General features: G+C 42.5%; 2 protein-coding genes across 2 annotated transcripts in view; one reads left to right on the forward strand and one right to left on the reverse strand.

Annotated features, from left to right (window-relative positions):
• Window positions 1-20,655, forward strand: part of LOC118259586 (synapsin-3-like) — a 47,405-nt gene extending 26,750 nt beyond the window's left edge. The window contains 3 exon segments of the mRNA XM_035569233.2: window positions 11,498-11,654; window positions 17,444-17,533; window positions 19,730-20,655. Coding sequence (XP_035425126.1) covers window positions 11,498-11,654; window positions 17,444-17,533; window positions 19,730-19,750 — 268 coding nt within the window. The 3' untranslated portion in view covers window positions 19,751-20,655.
• Window positions 20,243-27,732, reverse strand: part of TIMP3 (TIMP metallopeptidase inhibitor 3) — a 37,383-nt gene continuing 29,893 nt past the window's right edge. Inside the window, exons 3-5 of the mRNA XM_035569234.2 lie at window positions 26,014-26,125; window positions 25,527-25,648; window positions 20,243-24,876 (exon numbers count right to left, since the gene is read on the reverse strand). Of these exons, the coding sequence (XP_035425127.1) occupies window positions 24,679-24,876; window positions 25,527-25,648; window positions 26,014-26,125 (432 nt within the window). The 3' untranslated portion in view covers window positions 20,243-24,678. The remainder of the gene's footprint in view (window positions 24,877-25,526; window positions 25,649-26,013; window positions 26,126-27,732) is intronic.

Raw genomic sequence — 27,732 nt, forward strand, 5'->3', positions numbered from 1 at the left:
GATTATTACAGCAGCTGAAAAATTGTGATTCTGACAGTGCTGGGCTCAGTTTAATTTCTGAGGACATCATTTCCAGCCCAAACAGTCCAAAACAACACTTGTCACTGTCAGTTAGCTGTGACTGTGGTCCATCAATTCATTTCAGGTCTTGACATCTCTTAGTATGTCCGCAAGTCTCCGTTCTTTAGTACAATTTCATGAGTCTCTGCTAAAAACTTTAAAGGTTGAGTCTGTTATATCCATTTGCTTTCTCTCATCCCATGAATGTCTGTTTCTCAGCGAAAGACAGCATACGTCCTGTGAACCTACCGCTGGAGCATCCATCAGACAGTGCGCCGCACTAATCTGCTCTTGTGTTCACTTGCTCACGACGCTGGAAGGCTTCCCAAGAACCATTTCCTAGGTTGATCACATCTTCATTTTCCTTCCCATGCCTTTCCTCTCAAAGCCATTCATATGTCTGGCAGAAAGCTCTTCAGCTATTAAACTGAAACTGAAGACAAAATTTATTTCACAGGAGTGTCTGTGGCATAGCATTCATGTTTCTGCTTGTGGTATATACAAATGCACCAAAACTAGCCTTCGTGTGGCTATTTATATATGAAACATGTATTTATATATGAAAATGCATATGTTTTTATGAGTGGCAGTAGTTCAGCTCTCTGTGTTTTCATCTATGTATGCTTATGGAGGAGGTGGATTTGCCTCTGCTTGTGTAGAGATGCATATTGCTTGTCAACACGCCAAGCTACTGTCGACACTGTAACCCATTGGGAGCACAGAGTGGTGCATACACCAGGGTGCAACCACCTGGGTGCAGCTTGCTTCCCACTCCGTTCAAAGCCCCCCCATCATGCCCACAAGAATGCTTTCCCTGGCCAGAAGCTCACCCGTGTGCACCAACCCCTCTGATGACAATGGGGTTCTTGTCAGGAGAGAGTGAGAAAAGGGAAAGGACTGACAAGGATGTAACATCATAGGAATAAATTAGTGGTTCTAAGCTATTGTCCTCAGCAAACACTATTGAAGGAACCAAGAAGGCCTTGAGAGAAACAGGAAAGGAATTTCTGCTACCCAAAGCACTCAGAGGCTGCTCGGTTAAGAGCTGCTTGTACTTCAGGAACAGAAAGGTCCCAGGACCTGAGAACCACAAAAGTAACAAAAGAATTTTGGAAAAGAGATTTATCAATACTGATAATTATGATAGCAGTCCAAATAGTAAGAACAGTAAACTTTAATAAATTAGAATGAACAAAAATTGAAATGAGAGACTAATATTTATAGGATACCAGATCTTTTGTACTTGGATGCAATCCTTCAGCCTTGGTGAACACAGACTGAGGCCACCAAGGAAGTGTTCTTGGTGCTTACACATCTTTTTTTTTCCATCACTTATTGGGCCTCTGCTAATTATTAAGCAAGATATTTAGTCACAAGTCAGAATGGTTCTAGCTGGTGGGTTTTGAGCAGCCTGAGCCCATGGAAATCCTGACCTACAACATATAGGAAGGTAATATGGCAGTGTCTTGCTAACAGATACATTTAGGATTCTCCCCCTGCAGGAACCCTGCCTTCTTCACACTCCTCTTCAAAGCAAAGGCAACGGAGTGTGGTGGGTTGGTCTAAAAACAGTGAATGCACTACAGGCCACTGGATTTGAAACCAATAACATGATAAACACTGTTGTTATTGATATTAATAATAACAGTAATAATAGTAATAAAGCAATCACTAGGATATTCTCCCTAGTCTTATATAATGTTAATTTAACTATTAGCCTATTAAATTCTGCCATGAATGAGAACAGTATAACAGCCTGTGAAGCTCTCCATTTACCACTTGCCTCGGGCAAATTTGGAAAAAAAAAAAAAAAAAAGAACTTTGGAAGAATTATTGTTAATTAAAGAGAGCAAGGAACTTGAAGTATACAGACCCCCATGACTTCTAGCCTGTATATCTTTAAACAAGTAGCTATGACTAAGTTAGCAAACAACATAACTGAAGGCAGGCATTACTTTTCTTGCCTGATTTTAATACAAGTGTGGCTCCCAATAATTTTGCAGTAACGAAACCTCTTATGCAGTGGTCCTTGTTACCCCAGCACGTCCTTGGGTACTGTTGGCACCAGAGCTTCCTCAGTGAAATCTTAAATATGGGAAACAGGAGATGGCAGTTATGCATCCCAGAGGATCAATCCCTCACTGACTTCGACAGGGTGACCACTTCAACAGAGAAATGGTGTCTTTTCTGGGTGTGATGAATGAACCATTGTGGAGCAATTAAGCAGTGTGAAAAAAAAAAAAAAAGCAAGATTGATGCCTACTTTTAAATCATTTGGGTGAATTCTTCATCATTCTTCCAGAGCATCTGTAACTTCTATAGGTCTACAGACCTATACACAGGCACACACACATACTGAACTGTCTGGAGTCTAATTTACCTTAGGAACCTCTTGGGCTGTGTCACCTCTACTGGGTTTAGATGTAAGGAATGGGATTTTTGTTTCCACTTATTCTTCATTTCTCTGAAGGGCCCTTCTTACTAACATTTCCCACAGTGAAAAAAGGTTGTCAGTGTTGGCATGGCACCTATTCTGAGGTGCATTTATGTTTTCAGGATATTATAAAAGTGTCCCAGTATAAATGAGAATTTGGGCTGTCTCTGCTTCTGACAACGCTTAGACTCCCAAACTATGATCTCAGCCTCTGCATTAGATTAAATGCAGTCCTCTGTTTGCCTTTTGGGCTTTACAAGCCTTCAGCTATTAATTCCAGTAGATGTGGGAATAAGGCAGGGATATGTTGAAAATCTGGACAGCTTTCTTACATAAGGAATACTAATGTTTCTGGGAGCATTTCAGACTTTTGAGGATATAAATTAATCATGCAACAGACTGCTCTCATCTCCTGTCTCCCCGTTGAGCTGGCTTTTTTGCCATTAGGGCTGATCACCTAGGGCAAAAAGCACATTTTGGTGTGTTTGCATGGGACCTACCACCATAACGTCCTGGTGTAGATATCACTGTACCGCCATAGCACAGGCAACAGCTGATGGACCAGGAGTTGCCCAGGGGCTGAGAGAGGAGGACCTTGTGTGGAACAACGGCCCTGGCAAGTTGGGAGGAGTGACAAAACTGACAGCAAAGCAGAGAGGAGCTGAGCGCATGGGACAAACCCTTTCTCTGGGAAGGATCCCTGCCATGGTTGCAGCATTTAGTCCTCCAGGCCTTGCCCGAATTTGGCTGGTCTGTGTAAGAACAGGCATGTCTCACTCAGCTTACCACAGGTGCTATGCCCTTTTCACTTGCAGCTGTGGTGTGGTCTTGAACTCTGTTTCCTCCATACAAGCCCATTCACTCCTTTAAGTAACACTGACTTTCCCATTGGTTCCAGCTGATTCAGTGCTCATACTAAGCTCTGTGCTCTGATAACAGGACAGCTGCCTGTTGAATGACCATCCCACATAGACCAGGACCTGGAAATGCTATTTTCCCAAAGGGTATTTTTGCACTGCAGTACAATCATAGCCTGAGGAGGCAAATCCTTTTGCACGGAGGAAGCAAGGAAGAAACTGGCCACCCTGTCAGCAGGCATTTTCTTGCTCTTCAGAGCTTGCAGAGCCCAGGAGACATGTACTCTGACTAAAGAAAATCCCAGGATGCGAGGCTCTTCAAAGCTTGCCAAGAATACTGTCCCCTTCCCACTGCACCTTCTCCTATCCCAATAGGTTCGATAAGCAGCTCCCTGCAAGATGCGAGTGGGTTTTCTAGCCTACAGAGGCCATGCTTCCTCACCACACAGTTGCTGTGCATTGCTAGGAGGTGGATATTTTCTTGTCCCTTGAAGAGTATTCACTCCCAAGAGATGGTGATTCCTTACAGTTCTTCCACAGGGACAATATTCAAGGAGGTCATGGGAACAGCTACTGGCGCTGAACACTGATGAAGGGCATATCAGCAGCCAGTAGGTTGCCATCCAACTTCTTGCCTTCCAGCAAGTTTTTGTCAAAGAGGAACCCTAGGCTCTGTCTAGTCCCTGTCTTCTTAAATTTAACTTTTTAATTAATTGGGGATCCTTTTTAGAAAACGTCTTGTTTGTTTGTTTGTTTGTTGTTGTTGTTTCTTTGAAACCAGAAATCTGAAAATTTCTGCAAAAATAAAGGTGGGAGAAAAACATGGGAGAAATTGTTTGGGAGAGTTTAAATTCCTAGAAACCAGATGGAAAAATACATTGAGTCTATAGTTCTCCCAAGATTCACAGGATTTGGCACACTGTATAGGACAATATGTACTATATATTTAACACTGAGCAACATTTGGGCAACATTTTTATATTGGTGGTATGGCAATCTGTAATGCAATGGAGAAGTGCGTGTAACCTCGTGTGAGCTTTTAAAGTGCACTTTAGACAAAGCACCAAAGTGCCAAACATCCTCTTCCCTTGCCTAAATACCCTTCAGAGATACTAGGCTGGGACAAGGTGTCAGACAGGGTAGACCCTGGCAAGGGCAGTTACACGTGAAGCAATTCAACACCTCTAGCAAGTGATTCCCATGTGGGTGACGATTTACCTTCATCTTCCACTAATTTCTCCCTCTTCCTTACCTTCCTGTCCCACTTTTCTGAGCTGGAGCTGAAAAAGGCAGAGAAGTTGGGGCGTGCTTATTTATTTATTTATTTTCAGTTGCTTCCATCTCAGCTCCTGCTGTTAAACAGCTGCTTAGAGGCCTGCTTCTCTCATCGGGGCTTACTGATCTCCCAGATGAATAATATCCCCCTTCACCTCCCCAGCAGCTGGCGCCCAGCCGACATGCAGGCAGGATGCTGACAGTTATTGGGAAAACATTTGGCATGCAGGCAGCTGCCAGAAAGCAAAAGTCACTCTGAGCAGACGAGGGTGGGGAGCATCACCGAGACTAAACCATTCCCTGGCCCCTTTTACATCTGCAGTAATTCTTTCCGATAAGAAATGTGCTGCCAGGGCCTGAAGCACTCATTAATTAGTTAATCCAGGACTGAATGCAAGAATGATTAAAGACTGTTTTGGATTGTTTCAGTCTTGATTGGCTTTTTTTTTTTTTTCTTTCCTGACTTAATTTTTCTCCTTTCCACATGGGTTCTTAGTAAGGCTTCATCTTCATCCAGGGGGCAACGCAATGGAGAAGTGAAGGGCCAAATCATGCTGCACCTGTACTTTACTGGTCGAGGTGGGTCCTCATTAATGGTCTGCTGCTGGGGCAGAGTGCAGCCTCAGCAAGCACATGGGTAGTAACAAGTTGGAGGGTGTGGACTGATAGATATGCCAAAGGGCAGAGCTGCCATTTGGAGGGACCTCAACAGCTGGGAAAATGCACCAACACGAACTTCATGAAGGTCAATAAGGACAATCACAAAGTCCTCCACAGAGGAAAGAATAACCCCATGAACCAGTACTACTGGAGAGAAGCTGGAGAGAAAACAGCTCTGAGAAAAGGACCTGGTGGTCCTTCTTGTGTGCCCTCGTGGTGAGGAAGCCCAAGCACTGGCTCAATGGGCAGCATTAGCAAGGCTGTAGCTAACGAGACACTATTCACATCTGGAGTACTGTGCCCAACTGTGAGCTCCCCCAGTATAAAAAAGACATTGACAGACTGGAATGTGTTGAGTGAAAGGCCACCAGGAGGATTGGTCAAATACTGGAACAAGTGCCCAGAGAGGCTAGGGGATCTTCATCCTTGGGAATATTCGAAATTTGGCTAAATGAGACCCCAATCAACATGACATAATTTTATGATTTGCCCTGCAATGAGAAGGGTGTTTTATCAGATGCTCTTCAGAGGCCCTCTCTGACCTAAATAACACTGTGACTTTATGTTCTTGGAAGGTATTCAGATCACCTTCTGTGAAATCTGTGGTGCACAAGTGTTTTGAAGGCAAGCTGCTGTTGGCAGGTGTGGTTGTTATTTCTCTGAGATATCATCAGGGTCCACATGCTTTTCCTTATCAATGTCAGTCAGTTTACAAGGAAAACACATAACAGACTTCAGAGACTGCCACAGTGCAGATTGGAGAGTGTATGACAGGATTTTATGGCTCATTGGCCATTGGTCTAGTGCTGAAAAGCAAATCAGAGCATCTACCAAGGTGTCCTCATCTATATATAGAGGTACTGGTCCTACTGCAGCTGTGATTCCCGTTTCCTGCTGCTTTTGCTACGCCAGTCTCCCTCACACCCCATGGTATTTCCTCAGATGTTTCTCTATTAGTGTCCCAAAAGACCCCCTACTCCTCTCCTCCAGTGTGGTAAAGCCATGTCTTTCTCAATTCTATGTTGCTTTCTTGTTTCTCAAGAGCCAGCTCTGCCTAAGCTTACATTCATCCTTTCTTTGAATAACCACAACAAGGTTTACTTCTTTCTGTGGAAAATGACATGAGGTTTTGACTGAAAGAGATTTTTTTTCTTAGCAAATTACCTATGTTAGCATGACATCCAACATAACATGAAATCTAACATAATCATAAGTGAAAATGTCATAGATTTCTTATTACATTTCAGTAACTTAATAATAATACCATTAACGTACAGGTAAAGTTAAAAAAGACCTTGTTCCTATTTGTAAATGTCATTTTCGATTAGCCTTCAGACACCTGAGGCACTGCATAGTTGGAGGGATTATTGCTCTTCTCAGGTAGTCACAACCACTTATGGTTTGGACTTGTGCCTCAGATGCTTGCCTGAAGGCTCCATTAACTCCCAGTAATGCAAAGCTTGTTGTATCATATTGCGTAATTATGTGCTTTTCTTCCTCTCCATGGCATGCCAAGCAGATAGGAGAGGTTGTGGAAGAGAAATTAGTCAAAAATGTGTTGCTCAGTTGGAAGTGTCAGAAAACTGAGGAAAGCCTCCTTGAATAACGGAGAAATGACAAGCCCTGAGGTGAAGATGTCCTTCTTCAGCGTCCGAAGAAGATCTTTTCCTGTTGACGTGAAGGGCCAAGTGCCTTTCAAGATGGGCACTCTTTAAGAAAGAGAGCAGGACAGCCCATCTTTCTCCCATAGCACAGGCAAAAAGTGCTCTGAGCTCATCATGGTGCTAAGGTATCTGAGTCAGCTGCAGGTGATTATTCACTGTGGGAGATGGGAGGGATTATTAAAGGATATTTTGACAACATAATCTATTCTCGTGTGTTCTTTCTTCATGCCCATGAAGCCATTTGTGCTTCAGTGAGAACAGCTGAAGGGCCAGGAAGCAAGCCAGAGTCATGTCTACAATCAGAAATAAGAAACAGATCTCTTTAAGGCATGAAACCTCCCAGCAGGAATTGCTGTCATCATCTCTTCTCTATCCATACACAGTGGCCGGGGACCTGTTTTCCAGAGAGAAATGTTACTGATGATCTTTTCTGAGCTGCTTCTCCTTTTATCGTTAGAGAAGTTAGATATGGGGTCACCAGGATACCTACTGCTGCTCCTGGGTTGTTTAACTTCCATAGCTAACATCAGCGATCTCTTAAATTGTTTTGTATTCCCTCATCTCTGACAATACTGTTTACAAAACTGCTAATGCTGTCACAGATTTAAGAGCAGATGGGTCCAATCGAAGAACTTATATTCTGCAGTCAGATCTCTTCCTTCCTTTAAAATATTAGGTATTTGGGATCCAGGCTTTATACTTGGGTTGGTTTCACATCCAGTTTTACCACTAAAGGGAGAAAGAAACCTCAAAGTACATTGGAACAAGTTGAAAAAGAGTTTGTTAAATGCAAACAAGCGTCCTGCATCAGAGTCCAGGCTCTGGACTGGAAGCACCAGCATCTTCCCTGCCAGACAGTTGTCATCACCCGGGGGTGGTTGACTCTGGTAATTGATGGTCAATATCAATTGCCCAGAGGAGAGGTAGGCTGAGCAGCTGCCATGGGCTGTGGCTAGCTTCTGGGACAAGGCAGCAACTACTGCAAAGGAAGAGCAAGCCATGGGCACCCGTAGGGGCTGCTTCACAGTGGGGTGGCCGATCCTGTCATGCATCACTTGGAGTATTGAAGGGCTTGTGCTGCTGTGGCTGTGCCATCTGCCAGAGCCTGTGGCCACATGAGCTGCAAGGAATGCTCTTTTCCAGTCCCAGAGGAAAACACGATCTCACCAGTTATTTCAATCTGAAAATTAAACTTTTCCAGTCTCCTGATTGTTATTTTTTTGTTATTATCATTATTTTTAAGAAAGGATTCTTGTACCTTTACACCACTCTGGGAATGAGTAACAGACATTTCAGTGGCCTTTATTTTGCTGGCAAGAGCTAGGAGCCAAACTGCAGATGAAAACAGCGCCCTCAAGGTCTGAGAAAGGGCTTCTGTAAAAGGGTGGTGGCCAAATATAGGCTTCAGTTTTCTCCTGAAAGCTTCATCCACCCAGCTGTCATGCTAAGGAAGACTCCTGACTTAAGCTAGGTGTCTGCCATGCAGCCCAGGCACTGCATCAACATGCAGAGCACAGCTCACAAGCAGCATGTTTTAAATGTGTTCTACTTTCATCTCCATTTACCTATGCCATCTCCCTGTGCACTACGTGTTTGAAGCCCACTGGGCTCCCTTGTTTTCCTCCTGTGACCAAATCCATTTCTTGTGAACTTGTCTTTAGCAGGAGTCTAAATACAGCTTTATTCAGGACCATCCATGGTCATCATAACGCTGGCTGGACAGATCTATTGAAGTTGAAGGGCTCATGCTCCTGCCATTACACTCACTCTTAGTCCTGCCAGACTGGGGTGCTTAGGACCTGAGCTGCTGAGTTTGGCTCACCCAATGGCTTTGGCAGTGGTGTTTCAACTGCGGGACTTCTGCCGAACCTGTCTCTCTGCCAAGGTTTTGAACTTTCTGTCGTGTGAGATGCTATTGTGTTGGGTTGAAATAGAAAAAGAAAGCAGTTATACTACTGGTTATTCCAAATCCAAGGCTCGCTATTTAAAGATTTACACTCCAAGAATAAGGGGTAGCTTGCAAAAGTAATCTTCCACCAAAAAAAGTATGAATCCTCTTGTGTGAAGCAATTAAGCTCTTTTCTCTTCAGTCCACTTGTAGCCCCCGTTACTCAGCTTTCACACTGCCACTCCCACCACGATCAATCATTCTGCTTTTACTGTCTGCAACCTTTCCTAGCCCCTCGTCTCACATTTTGCCACTGGTCTCAGCTTCTCCTTTACAGATGTCTCACAGAACCCAGGGCTCTCTGGCTGATGTTTATTCGCAGCTAGTCCCAGACCCTGCACTCCTCTGCCTTGTTCTCAGTATCCATGGGAACATCATCATTGTCCCACAGTGCAAAAGAGAGATTCAGTGACCACCTTCACTCTTCATCTCCTGCATGAGAGAGTGCCCTGCCTTCCTACATGATGCAGGCTTTGAGAATAGACTTTTCTACATTTATTCTGTATTCTCGTGTCCATCTTCTAAGCTGAAAAACTCTTCCTTTGCCAGGATCTGAAAAGACAAGAGCTTTTTTTTTTAAAACTTTTGGCTGGCAGAGCTAAAGCCACTGAAGGCAGCTTCCCAGCCACTGCTTGTCCTCTCCCCAGCTGGCTACACTTACTCACATGCTTCCTCCTCACTGCGGCACCATGATCCCACCCTGCAATGTCAGGGAGATGCTCAAGAGCAAAACCAGCAGCTTTCCTCTGGGGATACCAGAGCACTGGTCTCAACCATTAGCTGTGAGGCCCCAGTAAGTGCTGTTCCCTAAGTCAATCTGGGGGAAGACAAGCCATAAGAGAGATCGGTTCCTTCTTCATGTTCTCTGCAAGCAGTATGAAGGAGGAACGTGCCTGAAGCTCCTGACCCCCACAGGCCCCACAACTGTTTAGTGAATCAGTGGAGACATGGAGTCCTGGTCATAGGAAGCTGACGAACCCTTCCTGAGGACCTGTGCCTGCCTCTGGGCTGCTTTCTACATGGCAAGTCCAGCAGAATGGAGGAGTTAAAGCTTTCCAAGATTTGCATTCATTTGCTGTTTCTCAGCAGGGGGTCACTGCTTGCTTCACCCCCATTGACACCAGGGAGGTCCATAAATCAGCCACACAGTGATAGCGCAACCCTCCCGATGCTCATTATGCATCTCACTGCTGGAGGAAAGTACCACCTTTGGTGCCAAGTACATTAGGGAACACGCCTGGGTTTAAAAATACTCCATGGGAGGGAATCACAACATTTCCAAACATTGGCCTCTTGCATCACAAAAGCAGAGCATGTGCCTCGCCATGTCTAGAGCAAGGACAAAAGCCCAAGGCCAACAAACAAAATGAACAGCTCTAAAACAACAAAGCGGCTCTTGGTTCTGTATACAGTGTTTGTTGCCACAATCTGGCCCAGACTTACCATCTCCGATTTCCTTGCCAGAATGATGGAAATATAAATAGGGGCTATAAACCCAGCTCATATATCCGAAGGATTGAAATTATAGTCTCTTAGCAAGGAAAATGTTCGAGGGTAGTGAGGTAATGGGACCTGGTTACAGAGCTCATTTCTCTGAAAAACTTTAATACAGCATGGAAATTTTTCCAATGTCCTTGATGCAACCTTTGTTAAAGTGTAAAATAATCCCCCATTTCAGTGGAAAAGCCCCTTCTGTGCCTTCAAGAATGAACTGCTGAGCTCCATTTTGGAAACAGTTTCTTTCCAACTGCTGTTTCCAGAGATTTCTGAAGGGCTCCAAAGGCACAGAATCACCAAGGAATGAGATCTGGCTGTTTGCAAGCTAACCTGTCGCCTCTTGGCTTACCTAGAAAGGGCCTCACTTTTCTGTCAGTTTGCTGAGAGCTGCTGCTGTTGAACCATAGGAGTCCCGGCTCCAGTCTTGCTAAATAATATTCTGGAAGTCCATGCCATGAGTCACAGAGCTGGATGAGGGGCTCTGCTCATTTGATTAATTACATTACCATGCCTGTCCTTTATTTGTTGACTCATAGCCATAAGAGCCTGGGATGTGCTGCGTATGTAGTAAACTGATTAAAGGGGGAATGTATGTAAATGCATGGATGTGTACGATAGCTTTTTGAAATCCCTCATGATCTTCCCACCCACTGGGCATTGCTTCAATATCGAGTTCAATCATCAGGAAACAAATTTGCTCCCTCATCTGCGTAGCACATTGCAATGAGCTTGCCAAATACAGCCAAGCTTTCTGAAAGAAAAGAGAATCCCCCCACCAGTGAATTTATGACCCTTGGCTTCCACGTGTGTCTTGTTCTTGTGCATGCCTCAGTGACATGGAAACTGTAGAAAATCTGTTTGGCCTCTTTCTACACTCTCATACTTGCAACTATGTTGGAATTTTCCTTCTTTTTTTTTAATGACTATGGTTTTTTTTGTTTGTTTTCTTACCTTCTAACGCAAGCAACACATGAGGAGAGGCCCAAAGACGAGTAACATGTGTTAATGAAAATAAAAGGAGAAAGGCGGAGAAGAAACAGGGAGAGGCTGGAAGTACTGCTGAGTGTGGAAAGTAAAATGTCACTCCCCATGTCTCTTCCAGGTCCTTCAAGCCTGATTTTGTCCTGATCCGGCAGCATGCCTACAGCATGGCGCTAGGAGAGGACTTCCGCAGCCTCATCATCGGCCTCCAGTATGGTGGCATCCACACCGTCAACTCCCTCTACTCTATCTACAACTTCTGCAGCAAGCCCTGGGTGGTAAGTGATGACCCAGCTCCACTGCATGCCAAAGCTGCAAAGCAGATATCTGGTACTGATAGAGCACCAAACTCAGCCTCCAGAGTTCTTTCACGGGAGTTGGGTTGACGCATTGTTCTAGGTGTAAAGCAGGGAACTACAAGGTATATGGATGTGCCAAGGATAAAGCACTTTCCAATATATCCCCCCATGGAATATTTAAGATACATTTTTTAGGGATTCCCCCTACTCATTGCACAAATATAGTTTGGGTGGAGTCAACAACCAACTTTTTCGGTTGTTGTTTCCTTGCAATAAATATCCTTCAGTGTGCTGATTTGTAGTTCAAATCCAGCTGAGGTCTGTAGTGGTTCAGACATTTATTTCCATGACTATGCAGTGTTGGATTAACTCATCTTTTACCAAAAAGGTTCCAGTGTTACAGACAGCCTTCTCAGTTTTCAGCCCTTTTATGACATTTGGGGTTTTCACTGAGACCAAAGATAGGGTCCTGTCTTTTCCAAAAACATTGCAGTGCAGCAATGCCCGGGTAACCCAGATCCTCTCCTCCTGGAAAAAAATAAAATAAAAAAAAAATTCATTTTTCCATCACTCTACAGGTGCATGATGCACATTTGCCCTCAGTTGTCATTTGAGTGATGAGGGTTGCTGGGAATGGAAAAGAGAGGAAGAGAGGGATCAGTGGAAGGTTCAGTACAACCCTTTGGCATTGTTTTCTACAGTTAGCCTGACACACTATGAGCATGTTGAACCCAGTGACCAGACAAAAAGCCTCTGCACTTATGCTGGCTTTTGCTGAGGAAGACAGTCATGTGGTCTATTCCATCCCATTTGGGGTTTGAGTCTGTCAGGGTTTAGCTGACATTTTTCAACTGATGCCTTGTAATTATGCTTGTGATGGTGTGCAGGGACCTCAAGATGTAACAGGCCTATTTTTAGGAGTCTAAAATAAAAGAAAACAAACAAATTCAGCACACTGAGGAAAAAAGAGAGAGAAAAAAAATAAAAATAAAGCAGAGCTGGCAAGGCAGTGTGGGATAAATTGGCTCTGCCAGTAACTCAGCTCTAGATATTCAGGGTCTGGTTGTGCCATGCTTTTCTCATGGAAAATACAGCTGGCTCACACAACTGTCCAAGAAAAGTCAAGGAAACCACTTGCAAACACTTAGGTTTACAGAGTGCCTCCTTTTTCTATTGCTCCCCAACAGACATCACCCCCAAAGACAAATAATTGTAATGCACTAAGTAATCTAAGACCTAAATGGGATCTGAGCTGGCATTTGGCACTGCTGAAATTTTATCAGGTCGAAGTTAGCTCTGGTAGAGATTGTACTGGGGCATTTGAGGGCAGGAAGCCTCACTGGCAGGAGAATCAGAAGATTTTGTGATAGCTGGGAAGTGAGAGAGAGGCACAGAGTATTTCAGTGCATGTTCCATTTTGATTGCAAAACAGGCATCTTGAAATAAGGCATCTGCTTAACAAAGATTATTGGAAACTTTTTGGACACACAAAATGGTTGAGATACATGAAGAAATGAAATGAAATCCCCTGGGAAAATGTGCTTTTCACTCTCCCTTTTTTTTTTTTCCAAAAATGGTTCCATTTCATAGAAATGTTTATGATTTTGTGGAGGGGGATGGAAGGAAAACTGTTTTTCCTTGGCAATTTTCAACGATGTTTTCTCAGCAACTGTAATTACAATCAGCTGAGTTTGGGCTTGAGTTTACTCAAACATGCAGCTCCACTTTTTAATGACATTTGCCAGGTTTCCAGTACTACAAATTTCTCCAACGGTTAAAATTTGCATTAAACACAAGCACAGTTTAAAATAGACATTTCTGAAAGAAAACCAGACATATTCAGGGGGATTTCACATGCTGAGAAACATCTACGCAATCTACATTTTAAGATGATCACAGAATTATTGAGAAATAATGCTACAAACATGCTAGACATAGTGCTTCAATCTTTTAAAAAAAGAAAATTTGTTGTAAAAGTCACAATACAAAATACAATGGGAACAATGCTGAGAGTAGTACTCATATTACATGCAAAAATGTCCATAACTGTAAGACAACTTTTGCATCTGTGAGACTGCAGGTAATAAGAAGTCTTAAAGACAGTCATCCACATAGTCAAAGGAAACTGCCAGCTATACCGTTATGGACTGTCAAGAGATAGAGGCTCCCTGGTGACCTAGATAGACACTTTAAAACAATACAAAAGGACTTGAGATGCTCTGAATGGATCTTTTTTCTCTGGAAAGATTCCCTGCAAGTCACTCTGATATCCTAGCAGCCAGGCAAGGCATTTCACTTGCTTACATGTTCCAGGTATCTCAAACCCAGATTGTGCCATGTTGCCTTGCCCTGTGTCTTGCTCTGCAGTCTGGATGCAATCTCAGTAAAACCAGTGGAGCCACAGAAAGTAAGAATTGACACCAAAATGTGGAAGGGGCAGTTATCTCTAGCTGAGGTGCTGACTGTAACATTCCTACCCATCTAAAATGCACTGGGAGTAGCGACTTGAGCTCTGCTATCAGGTACCTGAGAGGTTCCATAGCATTCAATATGGGTGTCTCTTTGCCAATATCCTGCCCCTAATAACAGAAAAGAAGAGAAAAGAAGAGAAAGGAAAAGAAAGGAAAAGAAAGGAAGAGAAAGAAAGGAAAGAAAGGAAAAGAAAGGAAGAGAAAGGAAGAGAAAGGAAGAGAAAGGAAGAGAAAGGAAAAGGAAAGAAAAGAAAGGAAAAGGAAAGGAAAGGAAAGGAAAGGAAAGGAAAGGAAAGGAAAGGAAAGGAAAGGAAAGGAAAGGAAAGGAAAGGAAAAGGAAAGAAAGAAAAGAAAAGAAAAGAAAAGAAAAGAAAAGAAAAGAAAAGAAAAGAAAAGAAAAGAAAAGAAAAGAAAAGAAAAGAAAAGAAAAGAAAAAAGAGAAAAGAGAAAGAGAGAGAGAGAGAAAGAAAGAAAAAAGAAAGAAAGAAAAAAGAAAGAGAAAAAGAAAGAGAAAAGAAAGAAAAAAGAAAAAAAAGAAAGAAAGAAAGAAAGGAAGAAAGAAAGAAAGAAAGAAAAAGAAAGAGAAAAGAAGAAAGAAAGAAAGAAAGAAAGAAAGAAAGAAAGAAAGAAAGAAAGAAAGAAAAGAAAGAAGAAAGAAAGAAAGAAAGGAAGGAGGAGGGAGGAGGGAGGGAGAGAAGGAGGGAGGGAGAGAAGGAGGGAGGGAGGGAGGAAGAGAATTGACCCATGAGGGTCAATACCATGATCAGAACATTTTTACATTGGTCCAATGAGGAAGCTCCCAGGTGGCTGAAGCTCTCACCTGTCCATCTGAAATGCCTGCCATTTCAGCAACAAAGAGCTGTGTGCTTCGATAGAAAGCCTAAGGTACAAGTTGGAATGCTGTGCCATTGTTCCAGTTACTTTGATTGAGCTGTTTTCCTAGAGTAACACGGATGTCACCCCAACGTCACAGTGTCCGTGGTTTACCAAGGGCTGCGTGCACATGCAGCAAGGGACATGTGCTGCTCTCAGCCTGGGTGTTTTTCTCCTTCTCCTTGTCTCTGCCTCATTCTGCTTAAATTTTAAGTCCTGTTTGCTCACTTTGCTAGTCAAAACAGGGCTTTGTTTTTCTTCTCTAGGATGTGCAGAACTAGCACAAATAGTTAAGAGAAGCAAGCTGTCCTCCTTCCCCAACATAAATACCCTTCTTGCCAACAATAATTATTCTACACAGGGAGTTTTTCTCTTATCTACTGATGCAAGTGAGGGGGTGGTGGTGTTAGTGAAGGGATATGCCAGCTCTTGATAATTCCTGGGTTTTCTTAAATGCCACATTTTGACCTGCGAGATTAGCAACAGGATTCTTCACATTTGTTTGCAAATGTGCTGGCAGCTGCCCCTTCAACATGTAGCCTGGGTCTGGCATGCACCCTGCAGCCAATTTTTTTTTTTTTTTTGCGTTCTGGCTGCATTTTTTTTCACACACATATCACCCCTTAACCTCCCAAAGGGGTATTTCTTATTACCCACCGAGTCAAGCTTCAATTTCTTGCACAGAAATGCTTTTGCTTAGACCAGCCCAGGAAATGGGACAGGAGCCCTAACACGGAATACTCAATGAAATCTCTTCTCAGTAGCTCTCACTTTATCTGCAGCGTAACCTTGAGGTTGCAGTGTGGTACATTTGCTGCCTTCAGTCATTCCTCAGAAGTGCTCAGAGCATGTAAGATTATGCAGCCCATACTACTGGGACAAAAGGAAGCTTTCTTTCCTTTCCCCAGATGTCCTCAGGTGATACAAAGATCACCTGCAAGATGACTGCATTCCTACCTTTACTGGGGAACTTGAAGGAACTTCTGGTAAGGACTTACAGTGAGAGTTGGCCCAGACTGGAGGCCTTTTGTTAATTTAACTCAATCTTACCAAATTTCAGAGGACTTGGAAGCTTGATTCAGTTTCTAAATCATTTTGCAAATAAGACATCAATGTGGAGTGAGTTCAGCTATGTCTCCCAGCTCAGCAGGAGCCTTGATTCTCACTGCTTTGGACCAATCCCAACCACTTTGTTCGCTCAACATTCACGAAAATAATCGAGCTGCAGTATGCAGCTCTGTTTCCCCTTCTTCAAGGCTGCTGGTCTTCACCAGCAGCACTGCTGGTTCTGCCTTGACCATGATAATAGGGCTCTGCCTCTTCAGAGGGGAAGGGGGATAGCTAGATGTGTGACTGAAGAATCTAATGGAAGGTTTCTGTCATATATGCCACCTCATACTCTCTTTTATATACTAACTCTGTTTTGGTAACTTTTCATACCATGGTATCTCAGGGTATCAAGGTTCTGTCTTAGACAGAGGTTTGGTTGTTTTGTTTTTGTGTTTTTTTTTTTTTTTTTTTTCCATCTGACCAATGACAGGTTATGTAGGGAGGCTGCAGGAACTATGGAATAGTCTGGAAGTTCACAGATGGCCAAACTGGAGCAGGATCTCACTATGCTACACTTCTGTTGGGGTTTTGGAACATAACCAGAAATCAAAACTCACTCCTGTCACGGGGGGCTTTAGGTCTGTGTGGGCACAAGCCTGACTGATAAACAGTTTGTAACAGTGGTGATAATCATGATGTTCATGCTGACAGGCTGGGGCAACGGCAACATGAGACATGTCAATGGGCAGTGAGGAGCAGATGATCTCCCCTTTCTCCTGCCCTGCTTGGGTGGATGTTGGGAGACCCTCAGCTCATAATAAATAGGAGTTATGATTAGCTTATGATTAGCTTGTGCTTCCTTGGTCTAGCAATCAAAGCAGGTTTTCCTCTAGTCACCCTTCTCCCCTAGCAATTCTCCTTCCCTTCAGCACAATGGGTAAAGGTGCCTTGCTTTGCTTTGGGCATGGGACAAAGATGTAAGGGAGAGCTTGGGTTTCTTTAGTCTCTGCTCAGGAGTGGTGGCACTGATTTCCTGCCTGGTCACTCCTCTGAGCCCTATCCTCTGCCAAGACGGGACTCCCACCCTTTCCCCAACCACCTTTGGAAAGTAAAGCTTATTCATAGCAGATCTGTAACTAAACCCAAACTGATCCCCTTCTGGCTCTTGAACCCCTCCTCTTAGTCCAAGGTTTGTGTATACCGTTCAGCTTGGCCCTGGGTAATTACAGCGAGTACTTAATCTATTTGCTCTTCTCAGTTCTCTCACCTCCTTCACCAGTATCTGAATGTTTTGCAAGAACTTACCTGTTACACAATAAGCCACTGACATCCACTGTGTCTTGTTTTTTTTTCTCCCCTTCTATCCACCCCAAGTTTTCTCAGCTCATTAAAATCTTCAACTCACTGGGTCCTGAGAAATTCCCCCTTGTGGAGCAAACGTTCTTCCCAAGCCATAAGCAGATGGTGAGTACCTGTGCTTTCTTCTGACTCTAGCATGGGTGGGGGAGAAGCAATGAACGTGAGTTTTTTATGATACGTTGAAGATTTGGGACGTGGGCAGAAAGAGATGTTTGTTTCACAACATCAGTTTGCTTGGCCTGTCATGTCACTGCCATCCATGAAATGTTTATCAGCCTGACTAGGTACTCTGAGAAAATTGGACTTCTCATAAAAGAAGTTGTTTCAGCTTGTAATGTTTCCTTTGCCCAGTGGCTCTGGGGCTCTAGTCTTCCTGTCAACACCTAAATATCCTGTGTTCTGCGTGGCTACTGGACACTGTCCCAACATCTTAGGGCACCTTCCAAAGAGGTACGCACAAGTGCCTGCTGCATTTGGCTTTGGTCCTGGAGAATATGGCTGAGTGGCTTTATTTAAAACTGTTGATGTCTCGTTTCCTTTGGGTTACAAGGATGACTAGTTATTGGCAAATTTTTCCTCCCAACTTACATTGGTCAATTAGTGGCTCTTTTTACCTGGCTGGAGTTTTCTTGAGACCCTCTGTTTGTGAACCACGACCCCATGTGCAAGGCACCAGATGGCTGAGTTTATTTCCCTTTGATTGAGAACTCAAGTGGGGTTTAGAGCCTGCAGGTTGAGGGTGTTGCAATGTCAAACTGGAGCTAGAAAACATTCAAATCCTTCCATTCCCACAGATTCCTTGCTATGCTGTGGGCCAACCACAATGTGTAATAGGGTGTGGGCACCTGATGGCAGAAATTGGTGCCGAGGGGGAGCTTCAAAATGCTAAAAGAAACCTCATTTAGATTCTTGTAAAAGATCACACTGGTGCACACTAGCTACCTGAACACCTTGAAATGTCCTTGCTTTAGCTCTGTGTTCCAATTCTCTGTTCCCTATAACCGTCCTGAGGGGACAACAGCACTTCCATACCTCAAAGGCATATCGTGAAGGTAAGTACAGTCATACTGTGAAACACTCAAGTAATGCAGTGGTAAGAGCTGTATTAGTGTTTAAGACCAATAAAAAAATGCATGGTCCTTATACATTGAGCAAGAGTTGGTTATAGATTTTTTAAGAAAAATTAGTTCTTAAATCCTGTTGCATTTAATCACCACTGATTTATAAAGAGGGATTTGTGATATGAGTAATGCCTCAGGACAGTTTTGACTTTGGCTGACTATCACTTCAGGAATGGTATTTTTGGAAGATTTGATTAGGCTTTTCATTACAAATATGTTACTTGGCAATTTAGCATTATTTTTATTTCTGGAAATCTGACTCCTCCGCATGTAAACACATTTATTACTGGTATAGTAGTTTGGTTTAGCAAAGCACTGATCTTAATTTCATGTATTTGTCATCTTTATAACTTATCGCCTACTTGCAGATGCTATTGCTTACTTCCTAAAGAATACAGGAACCTTTTTAAACTGTAGATAATCTCATCTGAACACACACTATTGTTGACATGCAAGCTTTAGTAATCTGATTTAAATCAGTCACTTTCCAAACATTTACACAGGCAACAATCCACTTGGGCAAATTAAGACCTGCCCTTCCCAGGTGGGGGGTCTGCCCTTCTCTTCAGCCTGGGGCAAATGAGTCTGTGTAACTTCCTAAGATCTTTCTAGATGCATCTTCACAGTATCCTGGGCTGATAGGATGAGTGAGTATAAGGGGCTGAGAGTGTAAGTGCTTATGCCAAGCAAGCTGTTTTGCAGCCATCACTCCATCAAATGCTTGTGAAACTTGCCCACTGTGCATCAGCTTCTCAGTGTATCAGGAATCATAATGATATCCCCTCCCCAGTCTTTTCTTTCCTTTCCTGGAGATTTTTTTCAAGCTATTCCAATTAGCACTGGCACTTTGGTGGCTGACCCCCCTGGAATGTTAACAACTAGAGTTCTGGTGTTACTTCTTTGCAATGTGACATACTTCAAGCAATGAAATTCTCACATAAGAGACTCTCATCCCTCTATGTCTAAAACTTTCCAAAGCTTACTTTCTAAACCTTTGGATGAAACACAGAACAGATATAGACGTCTGGTTCATTCTTTCCTCCTTGTGGAGAATGGTGATTTTCCTAAAGTAAAAGTGACATAAAGGAAATTTCTAACAGCTGTTTTGGAGGCCCATATTTGTGAGCATTTTAATTTAGTTGAAAATGCTTTCTCTGAAGCTTCCTTCTCATTTCAACAGGGCATTTTTACCCAGCCTTAAGCATAAAGGATGCAAGGCTCTGACATTTCACAGCAGAAAAGATCCAAACGATGAATCTCCATTTTCTTTGTTATGGGCATGTACCTTTTGACCGTTCCCCCTGTTTACTACAAATAAAAGCAAATCTGGCAACTATTCGTCTAAGGCCCTACTGGTGGTGCTACATGACTTAACCATAATGACTGCCTTGCTCCATACTGACCCCCTATGGCCAATTAACAAGTGGTATACGTTAACTTCAAAAAGAATTTTTCACCTCTCCTGGGCTTATGACCCCAATAACAAGCCTTCAAGTGATCAAACTCTTAGAAAGAGGGAGGGACTACTGGATGTCGTCTTTGCCAAAGAGCAAGAATTGCCAGAGGTGGAATGTCTGCTTTGGGCCCAATAAACGGTATCAAGAAAGGGAAGGAAATGAATAAATCCACTTGCAAATCCATTTGTGTACATTTGAAGAGGACAGAAACTAACATAAGTGAAGCAGAGACAGAATGTCTGTGATAGAAATAAAACCACTTTACTGTTTAGAATAAAAGGACACTATAAAAAGTGAACATTATGCAACATTACCTTAAAAGACAATATACATTCACTGAATATAAAATTTATAAATAACATGGAGGAAAACTGTAAACAGTGCTAGAAAATTTAGCAACAAATACATTCCTTCTGGACAAGATTTTTCACGCAGGTTTGGTTCTTTCCCCAAATTTCCATGACTATCAGGAACAGCAGAGTGGCTCTATGAAGGAAAGACTTTGTCAGAAAGAATGAGAAACCAGTACAGGCAAAGCAGCAGCATTTAGTGGGTTGTTAAGCTTTTTGTGAAGACTGGTAGCTCCAAAAGATACTTATTCCAAAAAAAAAAAAAAAAAAGGTTTTGCAAAAATTTTGTCCTGCCCTTCCTTCTAAGCCAGAAAAGACATTATAAATATTTTTTTCAAAGACTTCTGAAAGAATGGAGGCTTGTTCCCATCGAGGCTTTTACTTCAAGAGTCCTTACTGTGAAAAACACCAGTGTGTTTGCCATCAATCACCCTGAGGTAGCACTTTGCTCCAGCCAGTATGAATGGGATCTGGTGATACGTTTAGGTTTTCAAACAGTCCTATCTAAAGGATCTTGCAGCTTTTCAAAACAGGAGTTTAGGCCTAAAATTGTGGTTTTGTTGCATGAAAGGGAGGGGGAAGCCTCCCACAGAGGGGGGAGCACTATGTCTCAGCAATTCCAGGAGAACTTTATTCAGTGTACTCCAAGCACAGATCTTCTCCTGCTCTCTACCATTTTGGAAAAGGAAAACTTGAATCCAATCATTCCCAACCTTTATATATATACATATATATATATATATTGTGATTCTAAAGGGGAAAGCACTCTCAAGCAAATAAGTAAATTGTCTATAAATAAGAAAACAAAAGGCAACAGCCAGAAATGACCTATGCCCTTTTAAAAGTACTTATAACAGTGCTAATGTACGTGAAGTATAGGGAGGGAAAATAAAGCCTCCTCTTGTACATGCCCAAAGGACATGTTCACATGAGATGTGCCATTGATAGTTCCCGCTAACCTTTGGTTTCAGGGTGAAGTGAGAAGCATGGGAGAGGTGATGTGTGCTGCTGCAAGCCATTGTATGTTCCAGAGCCTAATATTTTGGGGAGAATGTCATACCTGCCTCCTCACATCCCCATCCCTGGCATGCCCACATCCTGCATGGCCTGTTCTAATGAGGGAGAGTTTTGTCCATTGGCAAGCAGAAGTGACTTAGCAGGACAGGAGAAAGGAGAGAGTAGACAGAAAAGGAAGAAGTCTTTGAGTCTGATTTAGAGCCTTTTCAATCCATTTAATGGCTCCCTCCTGCTTCAAGGGAACCTTCGGTCAGGTTCTTAATGCAAGAACAAGCTAAAATTTAGCCCAAGAAATACATGTCCCTGATAGTATGCACAGAAACATAATTAAGAAGCTTCCCAAAAGAAATGTATTTTTACTGGATTCTTCCCCCTCCTTTTGGCTCCACATTTTTAAAAGCCTTAAGAACTGTTTCTTTACACAGCAAAGGAAGAGATTTGGTACCAAACCCCCACCCTTGCCGGTCTAGCTATCTGCATCTCAGAAATATTTTACCGTCTACAATATAAAATGGGTATTCACTTCATTTTCTGGTAATGTGGTTGCTGTTTTGCTGTTTACAAAGCACATAGCTACATTATATCCTACTTAGGGACATAAGTCCTCATAGCATTAGAATGCAAATATTTTCACAATAATTTGAGTGCAATACTGTGATGTCTCAGCTAGCTAAATGAATCAGTGACAGGTAAAATATGCAGAGCTGCAATTAAATGAAAATTCAAATCGACACTTCACTGCATTGGGGGGCACTCTCACTTAGCCTCCGAAGCCAGTGAAAAGTGGCTGCAGCTCAAAGAGACGTCCGCTTGGCAAAGTCGCCTTGAGCTTGAGGAGGACCATCTCCAGCGATGCCGACTCCACACGATGCAGACAGTGAGGGTGGAACCATCACCACTGGTGAGGCTGGCTCCACTCTGCCCTTGGTGACCCTCTGAGATTTTGTCAGCAGTGCACAGCTCAAACAGAGATTGCCCCCCTGCGTCCAAAGCCAAGTCCCATGTTCTGCCAAAAGGGGCAACATCCTTGACCCACCACGCGATCCTATGATGGGTGCTGTGAAGCGCCCTACTCTCCCTCTCATCTCCAACCTATAATATAGGAGTAGTCACAGGGAAGAGGATTTTTGGAAAGTGTTCCAAGCCTGAATCACAGGAAAATCCAACAGACTCGCAGTGTGTTTTGTTCTGTATTGCCACTCAGAGCCGCTGGAAAAAAAAATACACAGCAAACCTAGGCGCCTCCTACATTAACTCTTTGAAAATGCCCTTTAAAGCTCATTTTAAAAATGAAGCTACAAACTTTTTGCTGCAACAATTCATCTAGGGAATGGGACATTTCAAGGCATGTACATCTGCCAGAGCTCTGGTAGCACAGAACGACCACAAAAATTCATCAGGACCCACCTCAGACACCCATTCCTTCCCATTTAGCAAAGAGGCCCCAAACAACTCCCGTAGTTGTGAAGGTCACTGACTATAACATGCTGTTTTACCCCAGGCTGGAATCACTGCAGCAGTTTTTCCTGCTGGTGGCAGCTCTGCTTTCTAAGTGGAATGAGTTGAAGATATATGGAGACTTAAGATAAATAATCATAATAATACAAAAATGAAGTTAAGCATAATCTCCCTGCCCAAGCCCTCCCCGTCCAAAACTCAGTCACCCATTTTGCCAGAGCCCCTTCTTCACCATCATTAAAACTTAAAATACTTTTATTTGATAAGAAAAATTATATTATAGTTTTCTTAATAAAAAAAAATAGAACGAAAAAAACTTCTCCAGTCGACAGCAAAGCACAAGACAGTAAGGCTCCTCCTCCCACATCACTGCAGGACACAGTAATGAGCACATGCACAGAGCTATGCTTAACAGTGCCTAGAGGGGAAACAGCACTTGACACAGAAGGAATCCTCTGGGCAGCTGAAATTTTATGATCCCAGCCAGCACTTATTAGAAGACCACTTTTCCTTGCCTAGCTCCCACACACACTTCCTTCCACTATATAAACAAATGTGCCTAGTATAGCTGCAGGGGAGGAACCGTGGTGCTAGGGTACAGAGGAAACAATGACTGTAGCCACTACTGCAGATACACTGGAGCTTCAATATCTTAAAAACAACTCACTGACTCGGAATGTCAATATTTCTGTCTTTAAAACACAATCAAACCATTCTTTTGTTTACAACACCAAAAAAGTCCACGTCCTGTCAAAAATAGCTTATGTCATTATGTGTATATACATCTTAGTTCAGCAAAACACTATTTTGGCAATAGATTTTTTTTTATAGTAAGAGCTCTAGCAAGTCTCCCCTTTCCCTCTCTCATGTGATTGATTTACAGTTGGTATTTTCGTATCTGTTTAGTTTAAGGTGTTTACAAGCTGTTTTGCCTGTTGAAGCAAAGCTGCAAAGATCTCAGGGACCAATGCTGCTCAAAACAGGATGGCACAGCACTTCATCTGCTCTCCTGCAGATGGATGTACCTCCCTGAACACAGGGGATGTGGCTTTTGTTTTTTAAACAATGAAAAGACGAAATACTCTCTCCTTTGTTCTGTGGAAAGCCAGAACTTTAAATGTGCTGTTACATTCACACTGTGACTGAATTAGCTAGGACAATCAGTCAGCAATGCTTTTACCAGATGATGTGGTCAGACACACCAGGTAAATTCTCCCACTGCGGGAGTCAATCACATTGCCAATCTCTCCCACAGAGGAGGATTTCTTTTGGACATTATTTTTTCCAAGGTTGAGGTTGGGTTTCTTTTAGGTTTGTTTCATTTGCCAATCTGATTAATTAAACCTGTTTTCCTTCAAATAGATTTGTCTACATATTTTCAGCACTTAGTGCATGAGAAGGGGGTGAGGGGAAGCCAGCACATAGAAGAATACAGTGCCTAATTGGCATAGTTTTTAGATTTTTGTTTTCCTAAAAAAATAGAGATTATATTGCTACAGCTAATGATACATGTAAGAGAGCAAGAGCTCCATCTTTTTTTTTTCTTCCATTTTTCCCTCTGGTGTGCAAAAGTAAGCTCCCAAATGTCATCTGATCAAAATGAGTGGTATCAAAAATGGAAAAGGTGATTACAACAAATTCAGTAAGGTAGCACAGACTTTTTTTTCCTTTTTTTTTCTTTTTTCTTTTTTTTTTCTTTTTTTTTTCCATAAGTGTTCGAAGTGCTAAAATTTGCAAGAAAACAGGCACTAATTTCATTGTCATCATCATGATCTGGTAAGAGTTAGTGTCCAAAGGAAGATCAGCCACAAGTAAGGGAGAGGGGAGATAAGGAAGGGATAATGCACTCAGGGATCTGTGGCATTGATGATCGTTTTATCTGGAGGTGCCCATCCTCTATACCAGCTGCAGTAACCTTCTACCCTCTGGATGCAGGCATAGTGCTTCGCTTGATATCCTGAGTGGCCGAAGTTGGAGAGCATGTCTGTCCAAATACACTCATTCTTGGAGGTGGCAAAGCAGGGCAAATAGTAGCAGGGCCTGATCTGTAATTATAAAGAGCAAACAGGTAAGGTGACATGGAACAACAACATTATATAAAAAGCCTTTTTACTAGAAACAGGGATTTCAAAATTCCTCTCCCTAGAACCTTAGTTACTAACTCAAAATTCAGCCTCAGTTTAGTAAGCACATAAGCATGTGCTTAACTTCACACATGCAGGTAACTCCAAAGTCAAAGGGCCTTCTCAGGTGAAGGAAAGTCGAGCTTATGTTTATGTTTTTGCAGGTCTGGGTTTTTTGTTCATGAACAAAATCTTTGTGCCATTGCTAGGATGTGAGTTTCAAACTATTCAAATTGTTTGCACGAGAAAAAAAAAAAGCTGTCCCTATCTTGCCAAGACTTTGGTACCTGATTTCAGTCATCTGCAAATGATTTTGCTTGGATTCTAAAAGGCTTCTCCAACACCAATTAACTCCAACAGAGAATTACAAAGGCATAGACACTGCATCTTTATTTGATTCTCTCTTCTCTGCTATCAACTAAAGCTAAGCTGTTCTGTTTTCCCTGCAAAAACTGTTGTCCTCCATTTTCTTTCCTGGCTGTTCACTGACATCATTGGTATCAGCAGCCAGGGTGAACAGAATTGTAGGGTTCTAATGTCTTAGTACCACCTAACTAGGAAACACAACATACCTTGCATCCACAGCCCAGGTGGTAACGGTGATTGAGTCCTTTACGCTGGGACAGAGTCAGCCGGTCCCACTTCTCATACCAATTGCACAGGCCAGTGTAAACCTTCCCTTCGTACACGCGGCCTTGAAAACAGAGACATGGTCACAAGTTAGCACTTCACAGCTCAAGCGCTATGCTCGTTTCCTGAGACCACTAATGCTCTCAATATGTTTGGCTTCAGCCGCTGTTCAGCAACTGCTTTCTTTTTTATGAACTGGCTCAGGAATCGCTGGCCAGCAAGATTACAGCACTTCTGCATGTTAGGAGTGTTGTGTCAGCTGTAAGCACCAGCAGCAACATGCAGGTGAGTAATACTGTCAAGAACAACAGTGCAAAACTAAGTGAATTGACACCTTCGCAAGAAGCAAGGCTTGGCAACTGCCATATCCTTAGCAGCTGTATGTATAGAATGGACGATGTTTTCATTATGAAGCACATTGTCTTTTACCTGTAATCAGATACTGGTACTTGTTGACCTCCAGCTTCACTCCACAAAGACTCTCAGATGCTTCTGTGTAGATATACTGAACATGAGGCATTATTTGGAAGCCCCTGTACATCTAGAGAAAGAATAAAAAAGCTTTAAGTCACCTTGAGACAAAAACTTTTCACTTCAATTCTTTACAATCTATATTCCTAGACCGTCATGGCAAGCAGTGAACTTTTAGTGGTTAGGATGAAGGACTGACAGAACTAGCTGGACTCTGAGGGAAGTCCCCCACTGGATCTGCTCCCAGGACAGAATACCCACCTGTAACAAGGCACTGCAACTCCACACAGCAACCACTTTTCCCACTCCCATTAGTTCCAGTGGAATGAAGTGAGCAGTGCACTGACACTGCAAGCTCTGCCAACATCATCAACATTTTTTTCCTTTACGTAGCTTATAATCAGGGAGAAATTAGTTCAAGTTTGGATTCTTTCTCCTTCATGTGATTTAAACTATTTCTTCTGAACTAAGGGATTTTTCTTTTAAACAATGACCCTATTTTCCAGTGTCGTTGCTATAAGAATTTCAAGCTTTTGGTGCGTGATCTAAGTCATCATCCCAGATGCCTCCTTCTCAAACATCTAGCATGTGCTACTTCTGCTGACCTCAGCAAGGATTTAACGTTTCACTAACTAAATGAAAGCAGAAACAGAATTCTACCCCACCTCCTAAAATTAGCCTGGTACTGATGGGTGCCATAAAGAAAATATCATGTATACATAATTCCGCTATGCTTCTTCCCCTTTTTCATAACCTTTAAGTGGAAGCCAAGATACAATTCAATTTAATTGAAATATGAACTCACAGATATACTGGCAGTTGGAATCGATCAAGAATTAGCATGTCTCTCTATCTGAATTGACTTTACTGCTGCAATTTATGGAAACTCATACATGCTTTGATGTCTGTGCACAACAAAGAAACAGCCATTGCATGTGTACATTGGACACAATAAAACATATCCTATTTTTGAAACACTGAGGATGATTTTCCTCCAAATCTCATCTTTCAAATTTGGTTACCATTTCAAATTATTTGGTCTCTTTTTCCCCACGAACTCTATGAAATGCCAACTTCTAAAAGTGGAAAAAAAAAAAAAAGATTCTTTTAAGAAAACAATAGGGGGCTGAGAGAATCACTGTTTCATATCATTTCCCAGCCTATACTTCTCTCTATCAGCTTTACTGATAAAGAACACATTCATATTCATTTTAACTATTAATAAGGTGAGGCATGAAAGGAAAAAAAAAATCCTAGAAAGTCGCAGAGCTATAGATTCCTCCTGCTGTGTCACCTAAGTGGTAGTAGTTTCCTCCATGATGTATTCTGTTCCTTGAAGTCCCCTATTACCCTATTACCCCAAGGTACGCATCCCCACTTGCTCGTCTTTCACTATCCACCCCCACTTCCCCACCTAGAAAACAACAATCCTTTTTCTTCCACAGAATTCATCAGTGCTATTTTTTCTGGTGTTAGCAGCCTGCTTCAAACCTCTATGAATTCAGTGAACAGATGTCTGTTGATTTAATGGATTTTATACTAGACCCAGATACTGCATATAAAAACAAAATACTACTAATTTTTCTATGCACAGATGTCCAACCACCTTCTGGGCATCCAGGGAGTGCCTGTAAGTTTTTTTTTCCATCCTTAGTGACATTACCCTAATCAGCATGT

The sequence above is a fragment of the Cygnus atratus genome, chromosome 1 (assembly GCF_013377495.2).
Source record: "Cygnus atratus isolate AKBS03 ecotype Queensland, Australia chromosome 1, CAtr_DNAZoo_HiC_assembly, whole genome shotgun sequence".
NCBI classification, from domain to species: domain Eukaryota; kingdom Metazoa; phylum Chordata; class Aves; order Anseriformes; family Anatidae; genus Cygnus; species Cygnus atratus.